Here is a 26,147-nt window from a genome sequence, read left to right on the forward strand (position 1 = left end):
AAAGTACAATTTAGCAAAACAACTTTACTCTGCATTTTGCTCTTTCAGACACAGCAGCGACATGTTCACTAAACAATGCTGTGTACTGTCTGTGTGGCGGATATGAGACACTAATTGGTTGAAGCGTAAATGAAATGTCTTTTGCTGAAACTGTTTCGAAGTTGTATATGCTAGGCAGCCATATTGGATTTTGACATCAGGCCTAGTGGGAAACCTACAACTGTTCCACTCCGAATTTTACCAACTCTAAATCTGTTTTGCATCGTCAATACATGGACATTTTGTATTGAGAAAAGCATAAGGAAGACTCTTTAACCAGTTGAACAGTGACAATGGTACGATTACTGTGTTTACTGAAATCCTAAATTTTTTAAAAAGGTTGAGAACAACTAAATCAGACAGTTTTCATACTTCAAAGTCTGGACCTAAATCAAATTACGTTTTTTTCTCTAAAGTTTAAAGCATAATGACTTGTGTAGCTCTGTGGTACCAGAACCATGATGCTACCAGATGTTTCCACCCTTCCCTGGTCCAGAAAGAGTGTGTGAAAAAGAGACATGTAAGTAGAAGGATTTTGCCAGAAGCATGTGGCAGAGGAGGGAGCCTGGATGGTTTGTGTCATCACTGTGTCAAATCAACAGCTCAGAACAGAAACACAACAAGGTTCTGGATGAGTTCATCAACTGTTACACAGGTGGGGAATAAAACCGTTTTCACCAGGTCACACAAAAGAAAAACACAAAAACAAATACAAAAACATAAAATTAAAGTTAGATAATACTTAATACTTGAATAATGTTCATTTTTAAAAGATGACCAGATAATTATTCAAATAAAAGAATGGTTGTTTTATTTTAAATTTTCCTATTTGTCTTTTTTTTATTATTCGTTTAGATTTATTTACGAATTAACATATATATTTTTTTCTATTACTCAAATCATGGAGATGAAAAAATAACAGATGACCCTTCAACCCAGTGTAGGTGATGGGAGATAGATGAACTCTGGCTAAAGCAACATCACTGTTAGCCAGGGGTGAAAGTAAGGGGGTACGGCAGGGTACTGCGTACCCCTAAAAGATTTAGTGGGGGTACGCAGTACCTGCAAGAGGGGAGTGGCTGTCTGCTGTAAAAAAAAATCAATGGGTTCACTGTGCAGCCGTGAGTTCACTAATCAACCGTGACTGATTAGTTTTTCAAGAACAATCTAAAATACGACTTAATCAGTTAATAGTTTTTTTCTCATTTCATATTGTTTCTGAACTGTTCGTGCTTTGCTAGAGCAGTGGTGCAATATGTCGATCGCGGAAGGTCTTGAGTCGATCTCGATATTAGATGACAAACTGAACGCAGCCAGGAGGCTGAGAGCAGCACGTCCTCTGACTGGGTTAAAATGTTCATAACTTTATTAAAGAGCAACAACAAAAAAATCAACATAACATGTTCAAATTAATGACCCAACAACAACAATAATCTCAGTGATTATTGTTTTATTGTTTCAACAAGGTGTTGCACAATTCTGTGCGTTTCGGTTCCATAACCAAAATAACTAGTAGTGCAGGAGTTTAAAATTAACTAATCAACCACCGCTGTGTTCAGGGAGGCTTATTAAACCTAATATCGTAACGGACTGAATGTTATATTTTTAACATAATCTTGGGTCGGCTTGTGAAGCGCAGGAAGTTGCCATAGCGACGGCTGTGCTTAAATGACAGAGACGGAGAGTAAAAAAGTGCGAGTGGTTTAGAGTTGATCACCTGTTCAGGTTGTTTTACCTGTTTTTACTTTTGCATTGGCTCATCACAGCCGCTGTAGTTTTTTAACATTCAATAAACGACAAACTTGGACTAATTACACGGTAAATATGTTTCATTAAGTATTTAACAAACAAATGGCTTCTACCGCGATGATTATGTGAAATTAAATTAATTGTCTGATATAAAAAAATTGTTCGGTGCTGTCGGGCTCTGAGTCTGAGAGGCTTTTCCTTTATCAAACAATTTTTTTGTCTCTTATTAAGTGGAAATATTGATGTTGATGAGATTTTCTCCAAAATGATAACCTTTTTCAACCTTTGTAGCTCCACTGTTGAAAATGAGAAGCTAGCATTGAAATAAAATCCAGTCCAACATCTGGTTTGAGGTGATTCCTCTGGATCCTGTTGGAAGAAAAATATCCCAACTTCAGAAGATGAGCTTTAACCTAACAGAGCTCTGTGGTTCCTCCTGTCAGTATGAGAGTCAGGGTGAGGAGGCGCCATGTTAGGAAGAGAAGTGGAAGCTGCAGGATCTTCAGAACAAACAGGTCATGATGCTGGGCTACTGATTGTCCCCCTGTCTGGACACAGGATCAATAGAACCAGTTTAAAAGCTAAAATGAATGGTTATATGCCAGACATGGAAAACTGGGATGCATCCATGCCATGATGTTCAGAATTTAGGTCTCATGGCATCTCAAGGTGTCAACATTGCAGCCAGTGGGCTGAGGGAAATGCAGCTTTATTTTGTAGCAATTCAAGAGCTACCAGCTTTTATTGCTTTGCAAAAAAATTCATCAGCACAGAAACTGTTCCCTTGTCCGTTGTCGTGGCTGATATTTTGTGAAAATCCGGCAGAAATGCTACACTAATCAACTCAGAAATACTCTGCAGAGAACGAAAAATGCCATATTTAGACATTGGAGCTAAGCTGTTAATGTGAGACATGAAGTCACGTGGGACTTTCGAGGGGCGTTTCTGGGCGGAGCTTGGTAAGGTTTATGACAAGTGAAGTTAACAGGTCGTTTTCTTTTTTATTTTTGCAATTGCCGTTTTTCTAATTTTGTTTTAAAAACGAAAAAACAAAATAACACATGCTTGTTTTGTTTTTACAATTTTATTTTGAAACGAAAAAACCAAAGAACGAACCATACACGGATTTAACATGCATTGCATGGAAGCATTGAAAAACAGTCTAAACATTGGTGTTTATGCTATGATAAAGATGGACTTTGTTTATTACAGGTTACTTCTGAAAGTGCTTGATTTCACTAGATTTTATTTTGGGGTATCTGAGTAATAATGCTGTACTCAAATGCAGCCCAGATTTTTAGATTAAAAAATAAATAAGTAAAATAATAAGATTATTTTGATTCCTCAATAAAATATCAGGTTGCAGTGATTTGATCTACCAATTAAACTATAATAAATAACCAATAGGTGAAACATGACAAACTATGGCTCAGTTCAAAGGGTATAAAGAACAGTATTTTGTTGACTACTCCACTGCAGTGATGGAGAAAGACTTTATAACTGCAGATTACATCAATAGGCAGGACAAATTCAGGGTATTATGGATAATCCCTACTCACTTACACTTGGTGGATAACTGAACTGTTCCCTGACATTGTGGATCAACTTAAGAGAAACAGTTTCCTGAATTTGGAGAAGGTTGCTTTTCTATTCTCTGTTGTTGTTTCCTGTTTAGAGAGGCTAGCAGCACCTTGTGTGTATTTACATTACCATTTGTATGAGATTCGATTAGATTCAGAAGACTGCTTATAACATCTAATAGCAGGTAAAAAAACGAAAATAAATTAAGTCAATCAAGAGGTGAAGTTTTTTATCATGACTTCACATTAACGGAGAAAAATCAGAATTTAGCATAGTACCAATTTACAATGCAGATATCATCTATCTATGCTTTTGTGTCTCAGTTAAATATTTCGATAAAATAACTATGTTCTTCTTGTGAACCTGTGAAGAAACTGTTTTAATAGAAGAGAAGAATGTGTCTGCCACTCCTTTTGTGTTTCTTTCTTGGGTTTTTAATCAAATCGGTTCCCATGGAGGTCAAACAAAACAGTTTTTCAAAGGGTTAATTTAAAAATTGTTTGTGCGTAAAAGTATTTGTGCGTGCGTTAAAACATCTGTGCGTGTGTAATACTGGATTTGTAAACCTTAAAAATAAAATAAATCTTCCCCTGCACCTATAAATGTTGAAAAAGTACACAAACGTCACCTGGTACACACACACAAAACTGCATTTACACACAGATCCTGTTAGACAATGTCTTTGCATGACTGTAGTTGAACTGCACAGCTCCATCAGTGACCGATTGCTGCATTCCACGTGGACAAAGTAGCTTTAAAGGATATCCTTCCTCCCAGCAGAGGTTAGCCTTCACAACCACTGCTCCCAGCAAACTGTAAGTTTTTGCTTGAAGTTTTTATGCTTCTTGTAAATTGGCTATTATTGTTATGCACACACACAATTCTGGAATAATTGACTCATTCCATATTTTCTTATTCACCGCTGTTCAGAATTATATCAAATGAAACTACTATAAAACAGCAGTTTTATTTTAATAACAGAGGGGTTTTTTTGTGCGAGATTCTGCTGTTACTTTTTTTTTTTTAAACCCTTTCGGTTAGTTGTAGTGTACAGTTACTCCCACTAGATGTCACCAAAGATCCCAGATGCGAAGAGGTTTAGACTTTTCCACATTTGGCCATATTCACAACACAATTAAAGTGTATTTCATTTGGATTTATATGAGATTAACATAGTTTGACGCATATTTATGAAGGGAAAAATGATTCATATTCTTCAATTTAGACTTTGTAGCATCACCTTCAGCTGTGCGTCTTTTGGACTAGGTCTCTAGGTCTCTAGAGAGAGACTTTTGGACTAGGTCTCTAGTCCAAAAGACGTACAGCATTGTACATTGAAATTTTCCTTCTTTCATTTTTCTTAACTTTTCTTTGAAAGAACATCTGAGAAGCTATTTCAAGTCCCATATTCTCTGTCGTATTTGGGTCTGGATTATATTAACCCATCTCTGTACTTTGGCCCAACCCATCCTGCTGTAGAACTGGTTGAATGTTCAGCGTCCTTGTCCTGCTAGATGAGCTGAGACCCAGATTGAAGTCCTGTGGAATATTTTTCGTCAGATTTAACAAAATCTAAGGGAAAGGGAGTCATGTTTAATTGGCTGAGATTAAAAACTATCGTGGATTAATTATTATTTATTGAGATGTATGTGTGAACAAGCCAAGCTCAAAAATAAAGACTACGCTTCTTTCATCAGATTGTAACTTTATTTACACAAGATTTATCTTTACACTTTTACAAACTAAACTTGCCAATTCTCTAAAATCATATTCTTAAATCCCTTTAATTTATCTCTACTGAACCAATCAAATCAAACTGAGTCATATTCCCATTCTCAATAAAAACATCAAACATTTTTATATCAATGATCTGTGTTAAAATTCAAGCGTTTATGGGAGGGCCCTGATGGGTTGGGGCCCCTAAGCAGCAGCTACTTCTCGATGCGTTGGGCCACCAATTATTCTTTACATTTTATGGTGCAGCCCATATCGATTTTTTCATTGGAATTTTTGAGAAGAGTCTTGTTTTAGTCCATTTACAAATTTAAATCAGCTTGTAACACAACTTTTTATTTGGGGGTATCAGAGTAACACATTGCATCCATAGGATCCCCACTTTTTAGATTACTTTTCAGATAATCCATAAAAACAAACTTCTTGATTATGCACCACTGTGTTGGTTTCTCACCTAAAACCCAAATAAGTTGGAACCGTATTTCAGCTCATGCTCTTAATTCCTTCAGAGCTTTATTAATGTCTTCATGTAGACAGGAAATATGTAAATAATATTTTGACTGGGTTTAAGAGATTATGTCAAACAAAAACAAAACAACTCCTGGATCTGAAGTGTTTATGAAAAAGCACAAATAAATGGGCAAGAAGGAAAATATGAGCCAAACACCAAAACAACAAGTTCTTCTTTAACCAAAACATGTTTTATTAATATTCCTTGCAGACATATACAAATGGTCAGATATACATACAGATTTGACTGAAAAATATTCTTTCAAAATATAAAAGTGCAAACATTACAGCATCTAAAAACATGTGTGTTCTTCTGGGAAGGAACATAATTTATTCACCAAAATTCTAAATGTGGGGGTTTAACTATTTATCTATAACAGCAGTAAATTGTTTTATTCTAACTTAAAACACATTCCATACTTTATTATTCTTCCTGAATACACCAAAACATATCACATTTTCTGTATAAAACATTTCATTTTTCATTACTAATGCCCACTGGGTGTACATCAAACTAACTGAGGCTAAGCAACACAACAGCAGTCTAAAGTGCTATTTAACTATTCAACTATCGATTACAAAATACACAGAACAATATGAGCAAACATCTGAAATGTAAAAGCTTATATTCAATAATAACGTCTAATCAGAGCACAGTAGCATACAGACATTAAGCTTCATGTTTCTGCGTGTTGTAATAAAGCTTAATGACATTTCTGAATGATCCTGAATCTGAACCAAAGCAGTTTAATTTTCAACTAGAACCAGCCTAGGGATTCTGCAGCTCAGGCTCCGGGTCTGAGTTTGGACTTCCTGAGGAACTGAGAGGCGGGTTCTTTCATATGAGCAACTCATCAACTACTTCTACCGGTTTAGTTTACACCTGAAGTAATGCGTTAGAACCCCCATATTCTTCTTTCATATTTTCATCAGACGGAACATTCGTTGCACAAGCTTGATTTCCTGTTAATTCACAAATATCCGTGTGTAAAAATATCACCTGCGTCTCAAATGAGGAGGTCAGATTATATATTCAATATGAAACTGACACCAATGAAGCGGAGAAAATACAAAAATTTGCTAATATTGTGTTTTCAGTTCTTTAATCCCAAACAGAACCAAAACTACTGAAGGGAACAAAGAATTATCTTGTAGCTTCACAGCAACAGACCTTGCAGTGATGACTTTCCTTATTACCAATAGGAAAAAACACATCTGTTAAATATTGCTTCTCTTTCTTAAAAATTAATAAGATGACTTCCCATCAGTGGTTTCTTTGAAACGTCTGACCAAAGTCATTCCAGCCAGATGTGGTTTAACTAGACGTCACATCAGCATTCACATCTACAGTAACCTTGAGATGCATTTATACAGAAACCCAGATACAGATGTTACTTTTTAACCTTGTTGCTAGGGAAACAGTTTTTTTTTTTTTCACTTTTCCTCGGCTTTTCTCAGCCGAGGCAGATTTTAGCTGATTCACAATGTAATTATAGAATTGTACATATTTATACAACCTTCCAGCCAGAAACAATCCTCGATTATTTATATTCTGATCAGACCTAAAGTCACACTGTGTGGGTGTTTGTGAGCGAACATTAAAAAAAGACGCCGCTATTTTATACCAATCCCTGACTTATTGTGGAGGGGATATTTGAAACAGTCTTATATTAGCATGTAGCATCGCTAGCAGTCTCCTGGTGAATTTCCCTGAGAATTTATCCACACCAGAGTGCGATAAACATGCTTGTGGTAGCCGTTATGCTAACGTTAGCCTTACAGATAAAATTAGCATTTTAGCTACTTTTTTCATATAAAAGACTTTGTTATGGTGCGTTCACTGACTGTAAAAATACTTTAGGACTCAGCTGTCAGCATCCATCAAGCTGAAAACGGTCAGATTCTGGTAGTATCTTTATTCATAAAACATCTGATTGTTTTCACAGACCAGTTATAGGCCACGAGTTAGAAGATGTCACTTCCAGCTGACTGATGTCAGCATGTGAAGCTGCTAATTATGTTGATGTGTTGTGAAAAGCTCCAGGATCTAAATCTAACGTGACCTGCAGGAAGAAGGTCCATTAGAAAACAATCTGCAGACAGAACCAAACCCACACGTGACTCAATCAGTTGTTCTTTGATGCAAAAAAGTGATATAACTGATGGATTATTTTAAGGTCCATTAAATAAAAATATGTTGAAAAAAAGTTGATATAGAAAAGCTTAAATATAGATTTTGGTCTCTGAGAAGCCCTTCAAATGGAATAAAATATTATCAGTAGCATGTTACGAGTATCATACAATCTCATCATCACAACCTTGACCATCATCAGTGGTTCTACCACTAAACTCTGCCTCAAAGTGATTGTATCGATCTGATTGGACAGTGTGAAAATCGATCACTGTCGATTTTCACAATGACACTGACAGTGTTCGTTCTGTCAGTGTTTTCTGTATGAACATCACAATATAACAAACTCACAGAAAACCTGAGCTCACAAGTCTGCCTCTGGACTGATTCTTGTCATGTACAGTGATCTGAGTCTCACAGTCGACCTCACACCTTCAACTCGGAGCGGCTAGCTCTTCTCGCTTGTCTGCAGCATGTGTTGCTTGACGGACCCGGAGCTGGTGCTGCCTAGAACCGACCTGCTGGCCTGCTTCCGGACCCAGTTCATCATGCAGAACCTCAGCATCAGGAAGAAACCTGGAAACAGAAACATGATTCAGTCACTAGGTCACAGTTCTGGTTCAAAATGATTTATGAGCAGGTAATGGAAGCAGAATATGGAGAAAGAACTGACCCAGAGCAATCCAAAGGATAATATGGACAACAAATATAAATGTTGACTGCATGCTAAATACTCACTAGTTTTTATTTATTTATTTTACTTTTGGATTGCTTGTTGTATTATGTTTGTGTTCAATATATTCACGAATTCACGAATATAGTGCTAATTATTCTCGTGAAAAGGAATGTTGCTGACAGAAAGGGAACTGAAAATAACTTTTAGATCTGGATGAAAACCTTGTGTGGTCCATGGGAGAGGAAGCAGTTTTTAGTGACCTTGATAAGACCTGAGCCCTCCATCATTCCTACATTGATACAATGGAACTTATCTCTCCGAGACAACAATGAGTGTCCCTGTGCATCAACAGATAAAAAAAAAACCTGAATTTAATCACACGAGATAATAAACCCTGAGCTTTAGCAAAAACTAACCATAAAAAGTGCAAACAGGACAGGATGTTCACCACTGACACAAACCTTGAAAGGAGTTCAGGAAGCAGGAGAGGAAGAGGATAAAGTCCGACAGTGGCTCAATGTTCAGGAAGGTCAGACCCCAAGTCACTCCAAAGAGGCAGCTGAGACCCCAGATGCTGAGGAAAGCCACCCGGTTCTGCTTCCACTCGTCCCTCTTGCGGATCTCCCGGAACACCAGGAAGAGCATCACGATCCCAGAAGACACCAGGACGACCAGCAGGGCCATGGTGGTGAAGCAGTGAGCTAGTAAGGCGTTTTGTTCATTCAGTTTCATCCAGCACCTGCAAAAAATGAAAAATTAAGTCAAAGGGGATGATCCTGAACTCAACTTTTATGGGTTCCGAAACTTTTCCATTCCATAGCCTCCTCAACATCGTTAGCTTCAGGCTACGGACTCCCTTTGGTAACCCACAGCTCTTGATTCTTTTATTTACCACCCAGAAAAAGTTGGATGTTATGTTGGATCAGATGAGAGAAAGCTTACATCCGATAAGGATCATCTTTGTCGTCATCCGGCTCAATTTCTGCCATTCCATAAATATCCCCCACACCAGCCAGGATACCAACAGGAACAACTGGGAGGACTGGGACAGAATGTTTAACAGGTCAAACATGAACATGGCTTCACCTTTAAGACAAAGGTCATACTGTGAATTAATGCTTTCCATGCTCACCAAAACCGATCAGGTACCACACGTAGGGCCGTGGGGAGGGTCTGAACACCATGGAGATCAACCAGAAGGTGTTAAGCACTTCTATCCCCATCCAGGTGAGGGAGCTGAGCAGGGTGTAGTGGAGCAAGGCCCCCACCCAGGTGCACACATCGTCACCTCCCAAGTTGGCCAGAACCCCAGTAAAGAAGAAGAGCAGGCTGAGGAGGGCCAGGGCCAGAGCTAAGCCCAGGTGGATGGCTACAGACTGCTCCTTGGTCCGTCTCCTGACGGGACACAGGAAGAGACAGGAGCAGGTTAGCAAAGAACAAACACAGGAGAAAAAAACATCTTAGCAGACCAACCTTTTATTTTGTTTAGTTTAAGTATTTCTAGAGGGTCTGTTGGAATGTCACACCAGACAATAACAACCCAACTAATCCACACATACCAGCAAATATAAATAAACAAGTGAATAAATGGTGCAGCAAATATACAAATAAGAGAAGTAAAGCAAGCATTAATTATTGCTCATTGATGAGGTATGAGAAGGTTTCTCATTCTCCAAGTAGAGAGACGATGAGTTCTCTCAAGATTTTCACAACTTTGTAGATGCAAAACGTACCGATGGCCTTGGTTACAGAAATGCATTGATGTGTGAATACATCAATGATTTAAAAGTGAAAAAGACATTTGGCCATAAACCAGTCACAACTAGGCATTCTATTTCTGCTGCGGTATTTCTGACCAATCAGAAGGCTTGTCACAGAGGCACGGATCTCTGCTAGAGAGATTTAGATTTAACAGCTCAAATTAGCAGATAATGGTTTTCCATGAAAGTCACTGGTGATGCACAAGACTCCACTGAATTGCTGCATAATAGCAAAGCACAGAGTTAATTTCCTGAAGTCATTTTTCCCAATTCATGTAGGTCCTAAAATAATTAACCATGAAGTTTGAAAAGTCCTAAATGCAACTAAGTGAAACTTGCAGAAACTCTGGTTTTATGTCTATGTGCTCAGAGTCGGTTCACCTGTTCCTGCAGAAAAACACGATGAGCCCCACGCAGCTGATGAAGGACGCTGCACAGCCTACATATGTAATAGCAGTAAGTGCCAGTAGGTGGCGCACTGGTTTAGGCTCCAGTTGCTGCAAGAAAACAGTGCAATGAGTAGAGAGATGAGATGTGCAATAAAAAAGAAAATCTTCTGTGTATAAATAAATTTTTATGTAAAAGAGAAGTAAAATTCTTTCTGATTCTTTGTTTTTTTTTTTAGAAGAGTCTGAGCAGCAAGTCTCACCACCAGCACTGTGAAGTAAGTCAGATGGTCACACTGGCACTCCGTGTGCCGTGATCCTTTTCTCTTTGTCTTGCATCCAAACTTAGACCAGTTCACCTCCAAAGGATCTGCACCAATGAGATGACACCAATAATGGGATCATTATTGAATAAAACAGTGTTGCATGATCAGTTTGTAATCTTGATTCAAACATTTCCAACCTCTGCGAGTGTCCCAGGAAACACATTTTCTTCTGAGGTTCCACTGGAAAAAAACAAACAAAAAAAAAAAACACAGGAAAGTTTATTCACACAGATAAAGTTTTGGATCCATGTTTGCTGCAAACAATAAAAAACAAACAAACAAAAAAAAAAAACTGATTTATGAATATGGCAGTCTGATGAGCAGTCGTATGCGTTGCACAGAACAAGCAACGGGTGAAGTTACCGCCTGGTTTTGCACAAGCAGGAGAGAAACCTGCCGGTGGTTTTTGCGTGTTCTCTAAGTCACTCTGAGTGATAAACAAGAAGTTTTTTTTTACAGATTTAGAGATAAGCCGCATCTGTAGTTTTCTCCGCCAACACATTGCACACCGGGCCTTGAAAACTAACACAAAAACCCAATAACTTATTTACAATCTAACTAAGTCTTACAGCCACAAACCTCTGTGTTTTTTTGGGGTTTTTTTTGGTGATAGATCAAAACAAAATTGTGCACTTACTGTCGAGTGGAAGGAAAATAATAAATGGTTTTCAATAGAACTTTAACAACAAAAACATGAAGTGTGAAATGCAAATGTATTTTCCTGCTTTACTCTTTCACCAGTTAACAGCTGGTATAAACGTTGGTTGAGACCAGCATTGTTGTATGGTTTATTATAAAAGTGTGGAAAATACACTATTAGAGAGAAGGTTTGACATTAACAAAACATTCAACAAACTTACAGGTATGTATTCATGGTCAAAGAAAATCTTGACCGGCTCAGGCAGATCAGTGATGTTCTCATTCTCCACTGAGATTTCCMCCACATCSATGAGAGGTCTGRCCTCCTCAGAGCTTAACTGRAATTTACACACACACACACACACACACACACACACACACACACACACACACACACACACACACACACACACACAYTTACCATCCAACAACCACATTACACAGAGAAGCAGGGAAAGTGAACTTAGTAGGGGAAACAAAACGGCAAACTAAAAATTTATTGGATCTCCTTACAGTTTCATGTGCTGACAGAGAGAAAGCCGGGAACATGGAGTTATTCTTAAGGAATGTGACGGACATTTTGCTCTTTGCTGTCTTGGGTGGTTTCAGGTCAGAAGGGATGTCGACGGTGACAGAGGTCTGCAGACAGAAAACATGCACACAACGCAAATATGTTAGAGTTGAGACATTTACTTCCTACACAATCAGGAAAACACCCTCACAAGTCAAGACCTGCCACATATGCAGAGTACTGCTTTTCTACAAGCGAATCAAGACATCTCTCAGCCTATCAGGCCATCACTGTGCCACCCTGCAGCTGTGTTTGTTGCTGTATACACTTGTAATGAGTAGATGTGTCTGCTGATTGCCGGGTGCTTCTTTAAATGACTTTATTTTAAGATGCTTTGCTAAAAAATGCCAGCTTTCTACTTGACTTGGCTTTCATGTGGTAAACCTCTCACCTATTTCTCTCGTCTCCACCACTACCACCCTTTACTTGAGTGAGAAAGTTTAAACCCTTCGCTCCTCTGTGACAAAGTCAACCATTTTCTCAGCGACTAATAACCTTTAGCTCTAATTTCATGCAATCCCTTTTCACTCCCCCAAATCATCAGAAATGTTGTTCTAAGGTGTGAAAGTATGTTTGTTCCAGAAAGATGTGGGTGAAATGTGATGTCTGTGATAGAATCACGCTGCTACCAATGTGGTTGAAACGCTGCAGTCTGTAACAAATGGACATGTAAAACCATTATTTTCATGTTGCGTTCTTCAGAGCAACAAGTTAAAAACACAAAATACCTTTAGATGACTGACAGCTGTCAGAGCAGAGCTGCTTAAGAAGCAACAGAAGTTGCGGTTTATGTATGAATTGATTCCATCACACAGAGCTGCAGCTGCTAGATGTTAATTATGAAGGAATTTACAGTAATTAAGCCACTGCACACAGTATTTATGATTATCAAAGAGAAGAAGTGTTGTGGTGGGCTCATAGTGAAACCAAACTGGGGGAAGAGGGACCTGCAAACTGTGGCTTTGGGTTCCCACGTGTCTGGTTTGTTGTTTTTCTCTTTCAGCGTCAGAAAAGTAGCTAAATCTGGAGTAAAGCTGCTCGGTTTACAGTTTCGGTTCTAATTGCTAATTGTTTCTCATGACTAAACTCCTAAATAAGTTTGTGTTATGAAGGATTAAGATTCTGCTCTTGAAGAAGATCAGGATGTTTTAGAAAACAGTAGTTTGGTGGTGGTGATCCAACCACAGTCAGCTGAGTAGAAATTACCAGACTATTGCTAATTGTAAAAGAGATAAAAACAATGACATTGTTTTATTTGTTTTTTTTATAACTCAGAAAAAGTTTTACATTTTAAAATTGCGTTTTTTATTACAGATTTTTAACTGAAGGCTGAAGATTTTGTGACAGATTCTACTTCAGTGCTTTTCAAAATATCATTACGAAGAAGCAGCTTTTATATTACACATATGAACGTATGTGTAGCATTCCAATCAGTGAAATTAGCAGTAAACACAAACACAGATGAGGAAGGGTGTCGTCTAAAACACTGTCATGAAATGTGGCAGAGGGAAATTCAATTTTCACACCTCTATGAAAATTAAATTTCCACATTGGCAAAAAGGCAGATTGCCCTGAGGATGATGCTGTCACCACCATGTTCCTCATAGTGTATTTATACAAACAAAGGATATGTTACATCGCGGTGGACTCTATTAACCAAATTAGGTAACAGATGGAGGCGACTGCTTCAGCTGCATCAGGGTAAATGGGACTGAATGTATACGTATGACACTTTCCTAATTTTTATTTCTAAAAAAGTTTGAAATGTATGATTTTCTTTTAATTCACAGTTATACATCAAATATGTACTGGTCTCTCACATAAAACCTAAAAAAATATAAGACATTAAAATTTGTATTTGTAACGAAATGTAAAGAACTGAAGGTGTATTTTGGATTGAGTTACTTACAGTGCCTCTGAAAAGTAGTCACTCCCCTTTGTGTGTTTTACTCTTTTTTTGTTGTTTGTAAATGCAACAAAGAGGGTGGAACATGCAAGAGCAGTGAATACTTTTTAGACACTGTAAATTAACTTATGAGAAAGTTATTTAAAAACAACAACAAAATTTATAGCACAAAATAAGCAAACTTTTGTTTTGAAAAACAGCATATGTCTTTAGCTATACTTCCGAAAGTCTAAATATAATATTGATATGAAACCTTTTGCTTTGGTCCACTTGTGGAGACTTTTTTCCCTTTGAAATTGTTCTTCATCTCTTGCTCATATCTCTGAGCGCACGGATGCTCGGTGTCGCGAGACCTGTCCCAGAAATATAAACAGAAACATCTTCAAACTCAAAAGAAGCAACTTTATCTCAGAAGCACAAACAATGTTTCCTGTTTGTAGATCAGTCCTTGATTACAATAGCATTCCACTCAGTGAAATTAGTAGTCAAGACAAACACAGATGAGGAAGGGTGTCGTCTAAAACACTGTCATGAAATGTGGCAGAGGGTGAAAAAAGACAACAACAAAAAAACGCACCCTTTGACGAGCCCTTTAGCCTGGTCACACAACTTCTCTGTAGAGGAAGAAGTTATAGGGTTGGGTCACTTTGTTCACATGAACACATTTAAACATTGAAATGAACAAAAGTGCATAAAACAAACTAAATAGCTAAACATGAACAGTTTATGTTGCTATCTTTAACCCATTTCTACACGTTTCATTTAATCAAGTCCATCCATCTTACTGCAGTTGGTGTGCTGTCCCATGAAGTTGTAGCCTTCCAATGTTTTATCTTGCAGTGCATCATTCTGGACTGTTCCTTTGGCGATACCATATTTTGCTTCAGGCATATTGGCCCCATTACTTAAATCTGTGCAACAATTTTGTGCAGGACTTGAAGGAGTGCAAAGAATAAGATTTCTTTTTCCAACCTTAATAAGAAAATAATAAAAACAAAACCAAAGAAATACACAATGAAATGTGAGCTCAACCAATCAAAGCACAACCAGCATGGTCTTCTTTTACTGACTCACCTTAAGCATCATCTGGTCCAGCAGAGGCTCCCAGTGCAGACAGAAGTCCATATCTGGGTGAATTACATATTTGTCGAGACGAATCACATCAGTCCTATTACACTCGGCAGTGATTTTTCCTCTGACAAACAGAGAGCTCTCATTGGCTGAAACGCTGAGCCCCTCACAGCCTGGAGAGACGTCGATGTCCAGGTTCAAGGATTTGTTGCCGTGGCGCCATTTGCCACAAAACTCCAGAAAAAGGTCATGTTCACTTGAACCTGTTGAAATGACAAATATGTTTATTATACATGTGAATTATGAGTTTAGATAAACTTTATTCACTTTCTAACACATGTAAATTATCTGAGTTGCCTACAGTTACCTCATGTAACTGCAGTTATCATTTCTTCAGAATATAGCTGTCTTAACACCATCAAGAAAAATAATCAATACCTGATAACTATTTTATTTTATTTTTTCATTTAAGTTTTTATTGGGGGGCTGCACAGTGGCGCAGTTTCTAGAGCTGTTGCCTTGCAGCAAGAAGGTTCTGGGTTCGATTCCCGGCCCAGAGTCTTTCTGCATGGAGTTTGCATGTTCTCCCTGTGCGTGCGTGGGTTTTCTCCGGGTACTCTGGTTTTCTCCCACAGTCCAAAAACATGACTGTCAGGTTAATTGGTCTGTCTAAATTGTCCCTAGGTGTGAGTGAGTGTGTGCATTGTTGTTTGTCCTGTGTGTCTCTGTGTTGCCCTGCGACAGACTGGCGACCTGTCCAGGGTGACCCCGCCTCTCGCCCGGACCATCAGCTGGAGATGGGCACCAGCAACCCTCCCGACCCCACTGAGGGACAAGGGTGTAAAGAAAATGGATGGAAGCTTTTACTGTAGTTTCATTTTTCTCCCAAACATACAAAATTAATCTCCAGCTGCAAATATATCTCCAAATAGACACAGCCAGGGTGATTTAGGTACGGATAGTCCAGTATATTTTTCTTCATTTACAAAGACTTTATCCAAAGAGAAAAACACAGAGGGATGGTCCTAAAAACATGAAGATAAGTACCAGTGTCTTTTCCACATTTCCAACATTTATTGTCTCGCAGTCGATCATAAACATCTTTGATGACATATAATTATACTGTGGTTAAGGGTGTGCACTACAGAACTAAACTTTTATCACAATATTACTGTCATAATGACAAAGGTGATAAGAACTTTTTTTTTTTTAGGTAACTGCATTACTATGACTGTGTGTTACAGCACCTATTGCCCCACAAACACAAATAATGCTCTTGAAAAACATTGCCATTTGTAATGCATTACTTTATGTCACCAGTCATGTAAAGAAGTGTGATTTGTATGACTAGACTGCACACAATAACTGTATTTTCAAATTTATTGGTATTTATTGATGCTTTAAAGTGAAAAAAAATACATTGGAGAAAATAGTAAAACTAGCAATCCCAACAGGAAGGGCCATTTTAACAGGAGTTAATCTGGACAATGATAAATTAAAATTCTTATCATGGTAAGACATTTATCACGATAAACGATAATTGTCACCCCTAACGTGTAATATTTAGATCCCACTGCCACACCAGTCTCACACTTTCACAGATTCTGTTTTGTGTATAAATGTTTTTAATAAAACAATGATGCTGACTGTAAATTGCCAGGCGAGTGATCATATTATCAGATCAGTTTTAGATACTATATTAATATAGCGGAGTTCAGCTGTAAATACTTCCAAAAATCCGCTTAAACTGTCTTAATGAAAGCTTCTGTTACCTTGTACCTTCCATAAATATGTCATCCACTCCTTTAGCCTACTATAAGAACTACTCAGTTATTCCACTTGAAATACTTCTAAGTGTTTGTGAAGGCAGAGGCTCCTTCTAACACAGAATAAGAAATATTAGCAGCTATGATATGCCACTTCCCTGTCCTGACTAACATAGAGAAGTTGTGAACACCCCTCAGCTGAAAAATGAATCACAGTAATCAAGTAAAGATTAAATTAAAGCATGAATATAAATGTCCAGATCAGTTCAATCTGATTAAAAATGCTTTATTTATCCCAAAGGGAAATGAAATGTTGTCACATTGCATATATTTCTTAAATATTAAAATGCAATCTGCTTAAAAGTCAATTAGAATATTTACTGATCAGATGCTGCAATGTTTTATTACATTTAGTTATTTCCACCTCTGTCTGATTTGATGTGACTTTAGGGAAAGAGCGTTTCCTGAAGTTTTGAATTAATGAGTAAATAATAGTTCTGAGTGGTGTGAATTCCTATTTAACTTTCACTCAAGAAAGAACAAAAAGATCATTTTGCAGATAATTCTTGAAATAGTGATTGCACAAGTGAAAGAGCAGAAGATTCCAAATGTGTCAGCAGAGCTACTGACCACACCTATTTCTGAGGACAAGTTAGAAAAGCAGATCGTAGTAAACAGGACTGTTCTTTCACAACTCCATCTTTTGCTGACAAAAATAGTTTGGTTATTTCATTTCTGTGTGATATTTAAAAACAATGAAGATACAACACAACATTATTTCTGTTCATTTTTATAATGAAGGATTCATATTTTTCAGAAACTTTGAATCTTACAAAGACAAGGTCAATAAAAAAGGGAATTTAAATACAGAAATGTGTGTTTAATGAACATAATGTAACTTAGTATGTAGTTGGGACTCCGTTTGCAATAATTCCTGCCTCACTGGCACGAAGAAGCTCATCCCGGGACTCTGCTGAGGACTTCAGGAAGCTCAGGTTGCTTCAATAGCAATGTGTAGTCATGCCTCAGATTCTCTACGGGGTTCAGGTAAGGTCTGTTTGCCAGAAAACCACGCAAGATGACAGCATGGTCATTAAAGTAGGAGGTGGGTGCCTTCTCCATAACGCCTCTCAGCATGAAGTGACTCCTTGTCTGACTTTGGGGAAACAGTGAACCAACACTAGCAATGCTCCTCAAGTCATCAACCCATGTGGATTCTGTTCCTCTCCACTTTTCATCCAGAATTTGATTTCCACATGAAATACAAAGTTTAGTTTCATCTGAAAAGAAGAATTTGGACTCCTGAGCCATGTCCTTTTTCTCCTTAATCTTGGTAAGACACTTCTGTTAATGTCTGTGTTTCAGGTGAGGGTGAACAATAGAGCGCTTTGAATGTTCTTTACTTCAAAATGCTCTCAAAGTGGCATTGCTTTATCCCTTCCACTAAACCTTTTATTAATATGCTTAAAAAGGGCTCAGTGAATGACCTTTGGTGGCTGAGCCTTGCTGTCCGGGTGTCAGTGACTGTCTACTGGACAACTGTCGGTCTTCTCCATTATTGTGTCGCCATAACAGAACATTTCTAAATAAAAATGTTGTTTTATTGGTTGCATGTGCTATGTTTATTAGTGCTAAGCCATCAAACCCCAGTCAACCACACTAGTCTGCATGCAATAAGTAAAAGTTTCCCAGTTTGAATTGATTTGAATCCAGATATGAGAGGAAACAGCATAAGCACAAAATAATGGAAAATATAAATACTAAGACTTTTCTCTGTTATTTCTCTTTTTTCCCCATCAGTTTTTTCTGAGTTCATTGAAATCACTAATGCCAGAAGTCAACAATGTTTGGATTCGTTACATTACACCACAGTAAGCTAAAACTACACTATAGCAAGAGTTGAGCATGGACAAGTCCACACTGATAAAGGTGTTGTCTTACCAGCTGACAGGAGGCTGATGATAAAAAACACAGTCGTTAGATGATCTGCCACTTGGGTCTTCATGGCTGTCAGCTGTGATGGAGAAGCAAAAAAAGTGAAATACAGTGAGAAAAAAGGAACAAACCTGTGGTTTGCAAGTAGAGTGGCATTCAGCAAATAAATAAAAAGTGGCTGCTCATCAACCACAGGGTTCAATGAAAAAAGCCAGTTCCTGACTATACAAAGGCAAATCCAAAAAAAAAAAAAAAAATCTAAATTGCCTTTTTGTGCAGACACACTTCCTGAATAAAACAAAAAGTATTCTGGGGTTCCTCATATTTCACATTTTTTTAATGATACGATTGTTATCCAGCAGCCTGACCTGCTATCTGTCCTGTTGTATCACTGAATACAAATGAACTCAAGCTGAAAATACACACAAGGACCCTTATGAGCTCTTATCAATGGAAACAGGCCTTCCCTTTAGCGGTCAGGCTCCCACATGCATCAGCAGATCGTTCTCACAGTCTCCCTTTAGCAGGCAGCTTTTACTTTCTCAAGAAGGGTGGTAGCGTAGCCTGATAGCACTTTACTGCAAAAGCAGAAGTTTCCACTGAAACCTCAAGCTGTAAACTGAAAAAAACAAAAAATAGACAGGTCTGCACATGTTCCCTCTGTAAGAGGAGAACCAGTAGAGTTGGAGTGCATTACCAGTGACATGCTTGGTGAATAGGGCCTTCTCTTGGTGATCCCTCGTTCTAATGAATGACCCTACTGTACTCGGAATTGTTGTCTGAGTATCAAGGTGAGGCCAGATAGATTTACTTTCACAAGTGGAGCGTTACAGCTTTCGCCATGATGTTCCACTTGATGTATATATGAAACGGCAATAGAAACAGCTTTTAGTTTATTTCAAATTTAATGGACGTAGAGACAAAAAAAGAAAGGAGAAAAGGAAGAGTGAAAGGTGAAGGAAAAGGTTTGAAGGGAAAGAAGGAGAGAAAGAAGCATAGAGAAAACACAACCCGACATCCTAGACATCTTTACTGTTGTGTTTTGACCCAAACATGTGACGATGATGTCATTAAAACCCCTTAACTGTCATGAGGACACCGCTGTCCACATGGACTCATTGGAGAACATGTAAATATTTTGAGGAACAAGGTTAAAATTTTCTTGATGAGGATGTGAAAACTGGGCTGAAACCACATCGACGAAGAAGGCCTCTGAAGAAAACTACACCAGGTTGCATCATACTTTCGGAGAATCATCTAGTTCCGACCAGACGTACTTGCAAACTGACCCGTCAAATACAGTCTGCCGCTTGAAGTGTTCTCGGTTTCAGCCAAAGACGCCAGCTCACCAGACTAACTTCCGAGTGCGACGGGCTAGACGCTCATCGCCAACGTGTTGGTGAACAAGCTAGCCTGAACTCCACAAACAGCTGCAGGTTTGAGACTGAAAAAGCAGAGGCTGCTTGTGGCAGCACTCTGGGTTTCTGTACAATGTGCGTGACAGACGGCATTTGTGTAACGAGATGCACACAGATGCTGACGATTGTGGAGGGGAAACGGAGCAGTTACAGATCTCCAAAACATCACAGAACAGGCAGGAACTGGTTGAACCACAGACAATGCAGAAGGGCAGGCAACAGAAAGAAAGAGAGAAATGAAAAGCTACGGAGACAAGAAACCATACCTAGTCACTCAGACACACACACACCTGATAAGTGAGTGAGGAGAACCTGAGGTCAGGTCAAATACATATTGGTTAAAGTGCTTTTTGGTGCTGTTGAAGCAAAATATCTCCATTCTCATTAATGAATGTATTTTTACTCAAGACGCATGCTTAATTATTATTCTTCATGAGGCCGACCTACAGTGAAAAACCATAAATCACAGATTACTATACGTCTCCACCTGTGTGTAAAACTTTACCCTACTACTATACACCCTTCTGGTTTGTTATTTTCTCTGTTTAATATGTGACCTAGTGACGCCACTATAGGTGGTTAAAGATTGAGAAACGGCTGCTTTACGAACCCACAGAGAGACAAAAGCCTCCTGAGAAAGCAGTGCAGCCGTTTCATACAGCACAACGGCTCTGGTCCAAACCGAGGGCTTGTCCATGTCCAACTAAGGTCTACATAGCAACAGCTCACTATACCAATATCTAACTCCAGTCCTAATACTTAGATTGGTCAAATTCATGGGGCGGAACAGATTTGTTGTGTTGTCAAAAGGTGCGTATATTTCTTACACATTGTCATTTTGATGAATGCCTGAGCTGTGAGAGTGGTCATCTAAATTTGAGACAACATTGGTTTCAAAATGCTATCTGGAGTTTATATTCAAAGGAACATTCTCATTGTCACTTCCTGTGGTTGTTCTGTCTCTGTTGTGATAAGAAACGGTTAGAAAACAGTCACGCTAACTCATAGGAGCCTGTTAAAAAACCATGTGGGAACAGTGAAAGCATCTTGGAAAATAAGTGAAGCTCAAGTGTCAGGTCTTCTAAGTTAAACTTTTAATAAGGAACTTTTAATAAGGAACCAGATCTTGTGTTTCTGCCAAGTGTTTATGGCCTAGTTTTGGCCTATTTAATATCTTAGTATACTTCAAATATGGTAAAACAAACTTATAAGTAACTTTTCAGAGCTTGTTTAAAGTAAATAAGTCATTAATATTGATTTTAAAAGCACTAGCAGGTTATTTCACTTATAACAAGACATTTTTCCCATGTTACAAGTGAAATAATTTGCCAGAACTCATAACATAGAACTAAAACTGACTCATTTTATTATTCCTATGCTTTTAATTTTTGAATGAGATAAGAGTAATCATTTCTCTAATTTACCATTTTCTCTATTCATTCATTCCTGTATTTGTTTATGTACTCATACCTAGTTAAAACAAGGGTGGCTCAATTCATTTGACCTTTACAATGAAAACATACTATTGTCAAAACATCTTTACACTAGTAGTTTTCACTGGAATCTATCTGTGAATGTCAGCAATGTTCTCAGACTTTGAAGTGGTTGGAACGTTTTAACGCTCTGAAAGAATCACAGGGTTATGGCTAAAACTCAAAGTTCTCAATTCCAACCGCAGCTGTTGCTCTGGAGAACTCAGAAGACTGCGTCCCGCGAAAATCCTTTGTAACCAACGCACTGTTCAGTAAGCTCTGCAGTAACAGAAGTTATAAATTACATTTGCTGAATCAGAAATAATCAGTCATAGTTTCATTGCTGAAAGTCACTGTCGGTCTTCCACACTCAGAGTCTGGGCATGACCTCAACTGAGTGATGTGTTGGACTCCATGCTGCAAACACAGTAAAAAGAAGTTCTTCTGGATCTTATAGATGAAACACAAACTGAAGATGTAATTGTACATCTGCCTCCTTCACGAGGATTTCTTGCTACCAAGCGTGTCGCAATAAGCAACAAATCCAATAATCACATAAACTGATACAAAGTCATTAATTTCCATTTGCAGAATTTTGTTGCTTTTCTCTTTTCCCTCTTTCTACCAAAAACTGGATGACAAAAGTCTTCAGGCTGGTGCTTTGGTTTCTACTAGCAGATTTTTTTTTTTTAATTATTATTATTGTGACAGGCCTACCTTTTTTTTCATAATCTTGTAGAACATTCCAGGTCTGTGCACATCTATTGCATTGTCTCTGGTGTACTTTGGTAGCTCTGTTTCATGTTGGTACAGCAGGATATGTTAGTCTTTACGTTCGAATTATGGTAATAAAAATTGCAGGCTACTGATTTTGTCCGTGAGCAACTTACACAAAGTTGAATTGATAACGGTCAAACAGCACTTGCTGCGTTTCTCTGAGTCCCACTATGCAAACACAGCCTCGCCTTGCTCAGATGCTGGTATTGTAGAGGTGTCATTCCACCCACACACAGTTTGTAAGTGTGAACCCATTGAGCTTCTGCATTCCTACCACAGGACACTTTGACAAGAAGCATGAACCACCTTATGTGTGTCTCTAGAATTGTGCAAAACAATAAAATGTATTTATTCTGCACCAAAACACATCCCATAAGCGCAATTAATTAAAAACAACAACTATTATCATATGCAAATGGGAAAAAATACCCACTTATTATTTTGATCATTATGAAGCATTTTCAGTTTCTAATGACTCAACTGGCATATTTTATAACTTTAGTCTCCTCCCAAACCAACTCTATCATCCTGAAGGGTAGCCAGGCATTTATTCAGTACAACAACTTCCCCTTCTCTTTCACTTCCCTGCTCCTGCCTGTGAGAACGAGCAGCTCCGAAGCAAAACGTGCACATGTGAAACTACGATATCGGCGCAGCGCTCCTGAAGCACAGATGCACAACTTCACAGTTTCAAGTCTGGCATGCACACTTATCTTGAAATGCTTCGCTTGCTCTCTTTCACACATCAACGCGCCAGGACAGCGATCCTCTTACTATGCCCAGGCAAATCACAAAATCACCCCGGCTCCCCCACCGCATCGCTATATTAAGCTGAGGGCTTTCCAGTAAATCCTCCCTTCTGTTGTCGTCGTATGGGGGTCTGACTGACTCACACATGCCTACTGTCTTCACAGGTTTCTCTGAACATCAGGGTGTGGGAGCAGCGTGAAATGCAGGCAGCACACAGCCGAGGCATGAGTCAACTCTGCTCCAGTGGATGTGTGAGATATTTCAAAATAAACGAAAACAGATTATGTTTGTTTTCAGGTGTACCTATAGTAGAGTCGGTTTAAAAGTTATTCATCTTCAGCTTAACAATGTCAGAATTATTGTATCTTGGGCTGCACAATGGATTGCATTTTTATCATTGCTGCAATGTCAGGGTGTGCAACAAACCCAAAGGACTGTAAGTGTTAGATTTTTGTAAGTGAGTATGTTCCTTTTCTCATTTTAATGTTTACATTTATCTTTCTCTTTTTGTTTGGGAAAATATATTCCTTTTTTCATGTTTTTTACATTGTTAAAATAATTTTTTAATTTTTTTTTTTTTTACTTTTGTTTTTATTTTTTTAGAGAATATACTCCCCTTCAGTAAAGCACCCAGCAGGGCACATGCACTAGAAGATGGAAATGTTAGACTCCTTCCTAGGCGGCACAGAGGAAGGTGGCACACTTCTTTGTGGCTTGTGTCACTTAGATAGTGAGAGATAAAATTATCTACTCTCTCCTTCTCTGGGATTCTGTGATTAGTCAGCATATTTGATGGGATGAACAATGAAAGCTGTTGCCATCGATGCTTTCACTGGAGAGAATTATTTTGAGTCTTTTGAACTTCTGTCTTAAAAGTCTGCAAAGATACGTGTGTGTGTGTGTGTGTGTGTGTGTGTGCGTGTGCACGTGTGTGTTTGTATGCTGCATACTTCTGTCGCTCCAGTCATCTGTTGCCTCTTTCTGATGTACATTTGCAAAACAGAGCAAAGCTTCCCTGTCATGCGATCTGGGGCATAACAGCTTTAAAGGTTTCATAGACCGATGTGGTTTAAAGTTTGAAGGAAGTTCAAGTTAGGTAACAATAAAACCGAACCAGCAGCACATTGGACGACATCCTGGAGCTCCTTCTGAGCCCTCAAAAAGACAAAGCCTCCATATCTGCCTGATCTTTCCTCTAAATTAGTGTTTATGATGTACAGCAGGCACTTACAGGCCTTTTCATTGGAGGTCTCTGAAAATACAGAACTATTCTGGCAGATCCTACCAGAGCCATCCAGGATATTATGAGAGGGTGCACACAAAACTCTGACCTGACCCACATGACTACAACCACATCTCCAACACCAATCCTGTGTGGTGCACAAACCTTACCCACATAAATACAGGTCACATGAGCATGACGCGCTTGACACAAGCGCATCATGTCACAATTATCAATAAATCAATTAATTGCATGAAAACCTGAAACAAACTCAATAATTTCCATTGGTATGATTTGTCACTTATCTCTTTTTCTCTCTCTTCCTAACAAAAAACTGGATGATAAAAGTCTTTGGTTTGGTGCTTTGGTCAAAATTAATTTTATTTTTGTTATTTATTTTGGACATTTAAATGTTCATTATAATTTAAAGTTTTTTGATCTTTTAGAATGTGCTCTTGCATTATTATTTTTGCCATTATCTTTATATTCCTTGAAAATGATCTCAAAACAATAATGTTATCGTTTATCGCAAAAATATTAGGAACAATTTATCGCCCAGCAAAAATTTATCATGACAGGCCTACTTATCACACAGAAATATGCCACAATGTGCATGGCCCAGAAAAATAGCAGATCTAATACACACAATGCAACACACACACGCGCACACACACACACACGCTCATCTGCCTGCATAGCCTACTTTTTTACAAATTAGATTAAATAATAAAGACAGAAAAGCAAATCCTATTCTACTGTCTGCTGGCTCTCCTGGTGCAGCCTCCAATAGTCAACAGGCAAAGTCAGGTTTAGGAGAACCTAAAAGTCATTTATTTTCAATTTCATATATATTTCAAAAATTACAATATGAAACAAAACTGCTTTATTCTTGTCCTAATGATACTGATGATGCAGTATCCTCCTTTAGATGTTTGTAGATCAAGCAGTCCTTATCACATCTCTTACATGAGAAAACAGCGTGAGTTCTCGGTTAGCTCAGAATGTGTTCAGTCTCGACAGTCACCACCTTATGTACTCAAAGTCCCGCTGTTTCCATTTTTGCATCAGGTTTTCACTTGGACAAGCCCCAGAGAACCATGATAAATGTTTCAGTCAAACCGCTGCATGTCATTTCAATCTCCAGCATCTATGTTTTTGTACCATGAGGAGGAAATTAAAGTACCTGAAGGAAAAACCATCCAGAACATACAATCACTACTGAATATCTACAAGGCCCACTTCTGTTTATAGTCCTACTGTAGAGATGGTTTTGAGTCGTCAACATTAAACTGACTACAGTATTGGATTATAACCCAGATCTGAACAAATTGAACAAATGTCTCCTCTGTGTCTGACATGAAGTTCCTTTGGCTTGGTAATCGACTTCCCCTTGATTCATACCTGCGGTTAGAAGCGTGACAGGCCACATGGTTTTGTTTTACTGCAGACACCTCAAGTTATTCAAATTCAAGCATCGCTTGAGAAATGTTCAAAGCTTGACAAAAAAACACAACCACATTAACCATTAAGCAGAAGTGACCAAGCTTGTACATCAACAGTCATGAGTTGCTTGTGATATTAAAAATATATATATATATCCTCTTAACTGACTTAACTGGGGCTGCACAGTGGCGCAGTTGGTAGAGCTGTTGCCTTGCAGCAAGAAGGTTCTGGGTTCGATTCCCAGCCTGGGGTCTTTCTGCATGGAGTTTGCATGTTCTCCCTGTG

The 26,147-nt window shown here is 38.4% G+C and overlaps 1 protein-coding gene across 1 annotated transcript in view; it reads right to left on the reverse strand.

Annotated features, from left to right (window-relative positions):
- Positions 1-5,788: 5,788 nt before the first annotated feature.
- The window catches only part of adgrg1 (adhesion G protein-coupled receptor G1), a 27,074-nt gene continuing 6,715 nt past the window's right edge, over positions 5,789-26,147 (reverse strand). Inside the window, exons 2-15 of the mRNA XM_008404885.2 lie at positions 18,787-18,859; positions 15,083-15,342; positions 14,794-14,980; positions 14,586-14,622; positions 14,262-14,361; positions 12,045-12,170; positions 11,753-11,869; positions 11,030-11,072; positions 10,830-10,936; positions 10,562-10,677; positions 9,553-9,815; positions 9,363-9,462; positions 8,882-9,159; positions 5,789-8,320 (exon numbers count right to left, since the gene is read on the reverse strand). Of these exons, the coding sequence (XP_008403107.1) occupies positions 8,193-8,320; positions 8,882-9,159; positions 9,363-9,462; positions 9,553-9,815; positions 10,562-10,677; positions 10,830-10,936; positions 11,030-11,072; positions 11,753-11,869; positions 12,045-12,170; positions 14,262-14,361; positions 14,586-14,622; positions 14,794-14,980; positions 15,083-15,342; positions 18,787-18,850 (1,926 nt within the window). The 5' untranslated portion in view covers positions 18,851-18,859 and the 3' untranslated portion in view covers positions 5,789-8,192. The remainder of the gene's footprint in view (positions 8,321-8,881; positions 9,160-9,362; positions 9,463-9,552; positions 9,816-10,561; positions 10,678-10,829; positions 10,937-11,029; positions 11,073-11,752; positions 11,870-12,044; positions 12,171-14,261; positions 14,362-14,585; positions 14,623-14,793; positions 14,981-15,082; positions 15,343-18,786; positions 18,860-26,147) is intronic.

Source organism: Poecilia reticulata, linkage group LG3 (assembly GCF_000633615.1).
Source record: "Poecilia reticulata strain Guanapo linkage group LG3, Guppy_female_1.0+MT, whole genome shotgun sequence".
NCBI classification, from domain to species: domain Eukaryota; kingdom Metazoa; phylum Chordata; class Actinopteri; order Cyprinodontiformes; family Poeciliidae; genus Poecilia; species Poecilia reticulata.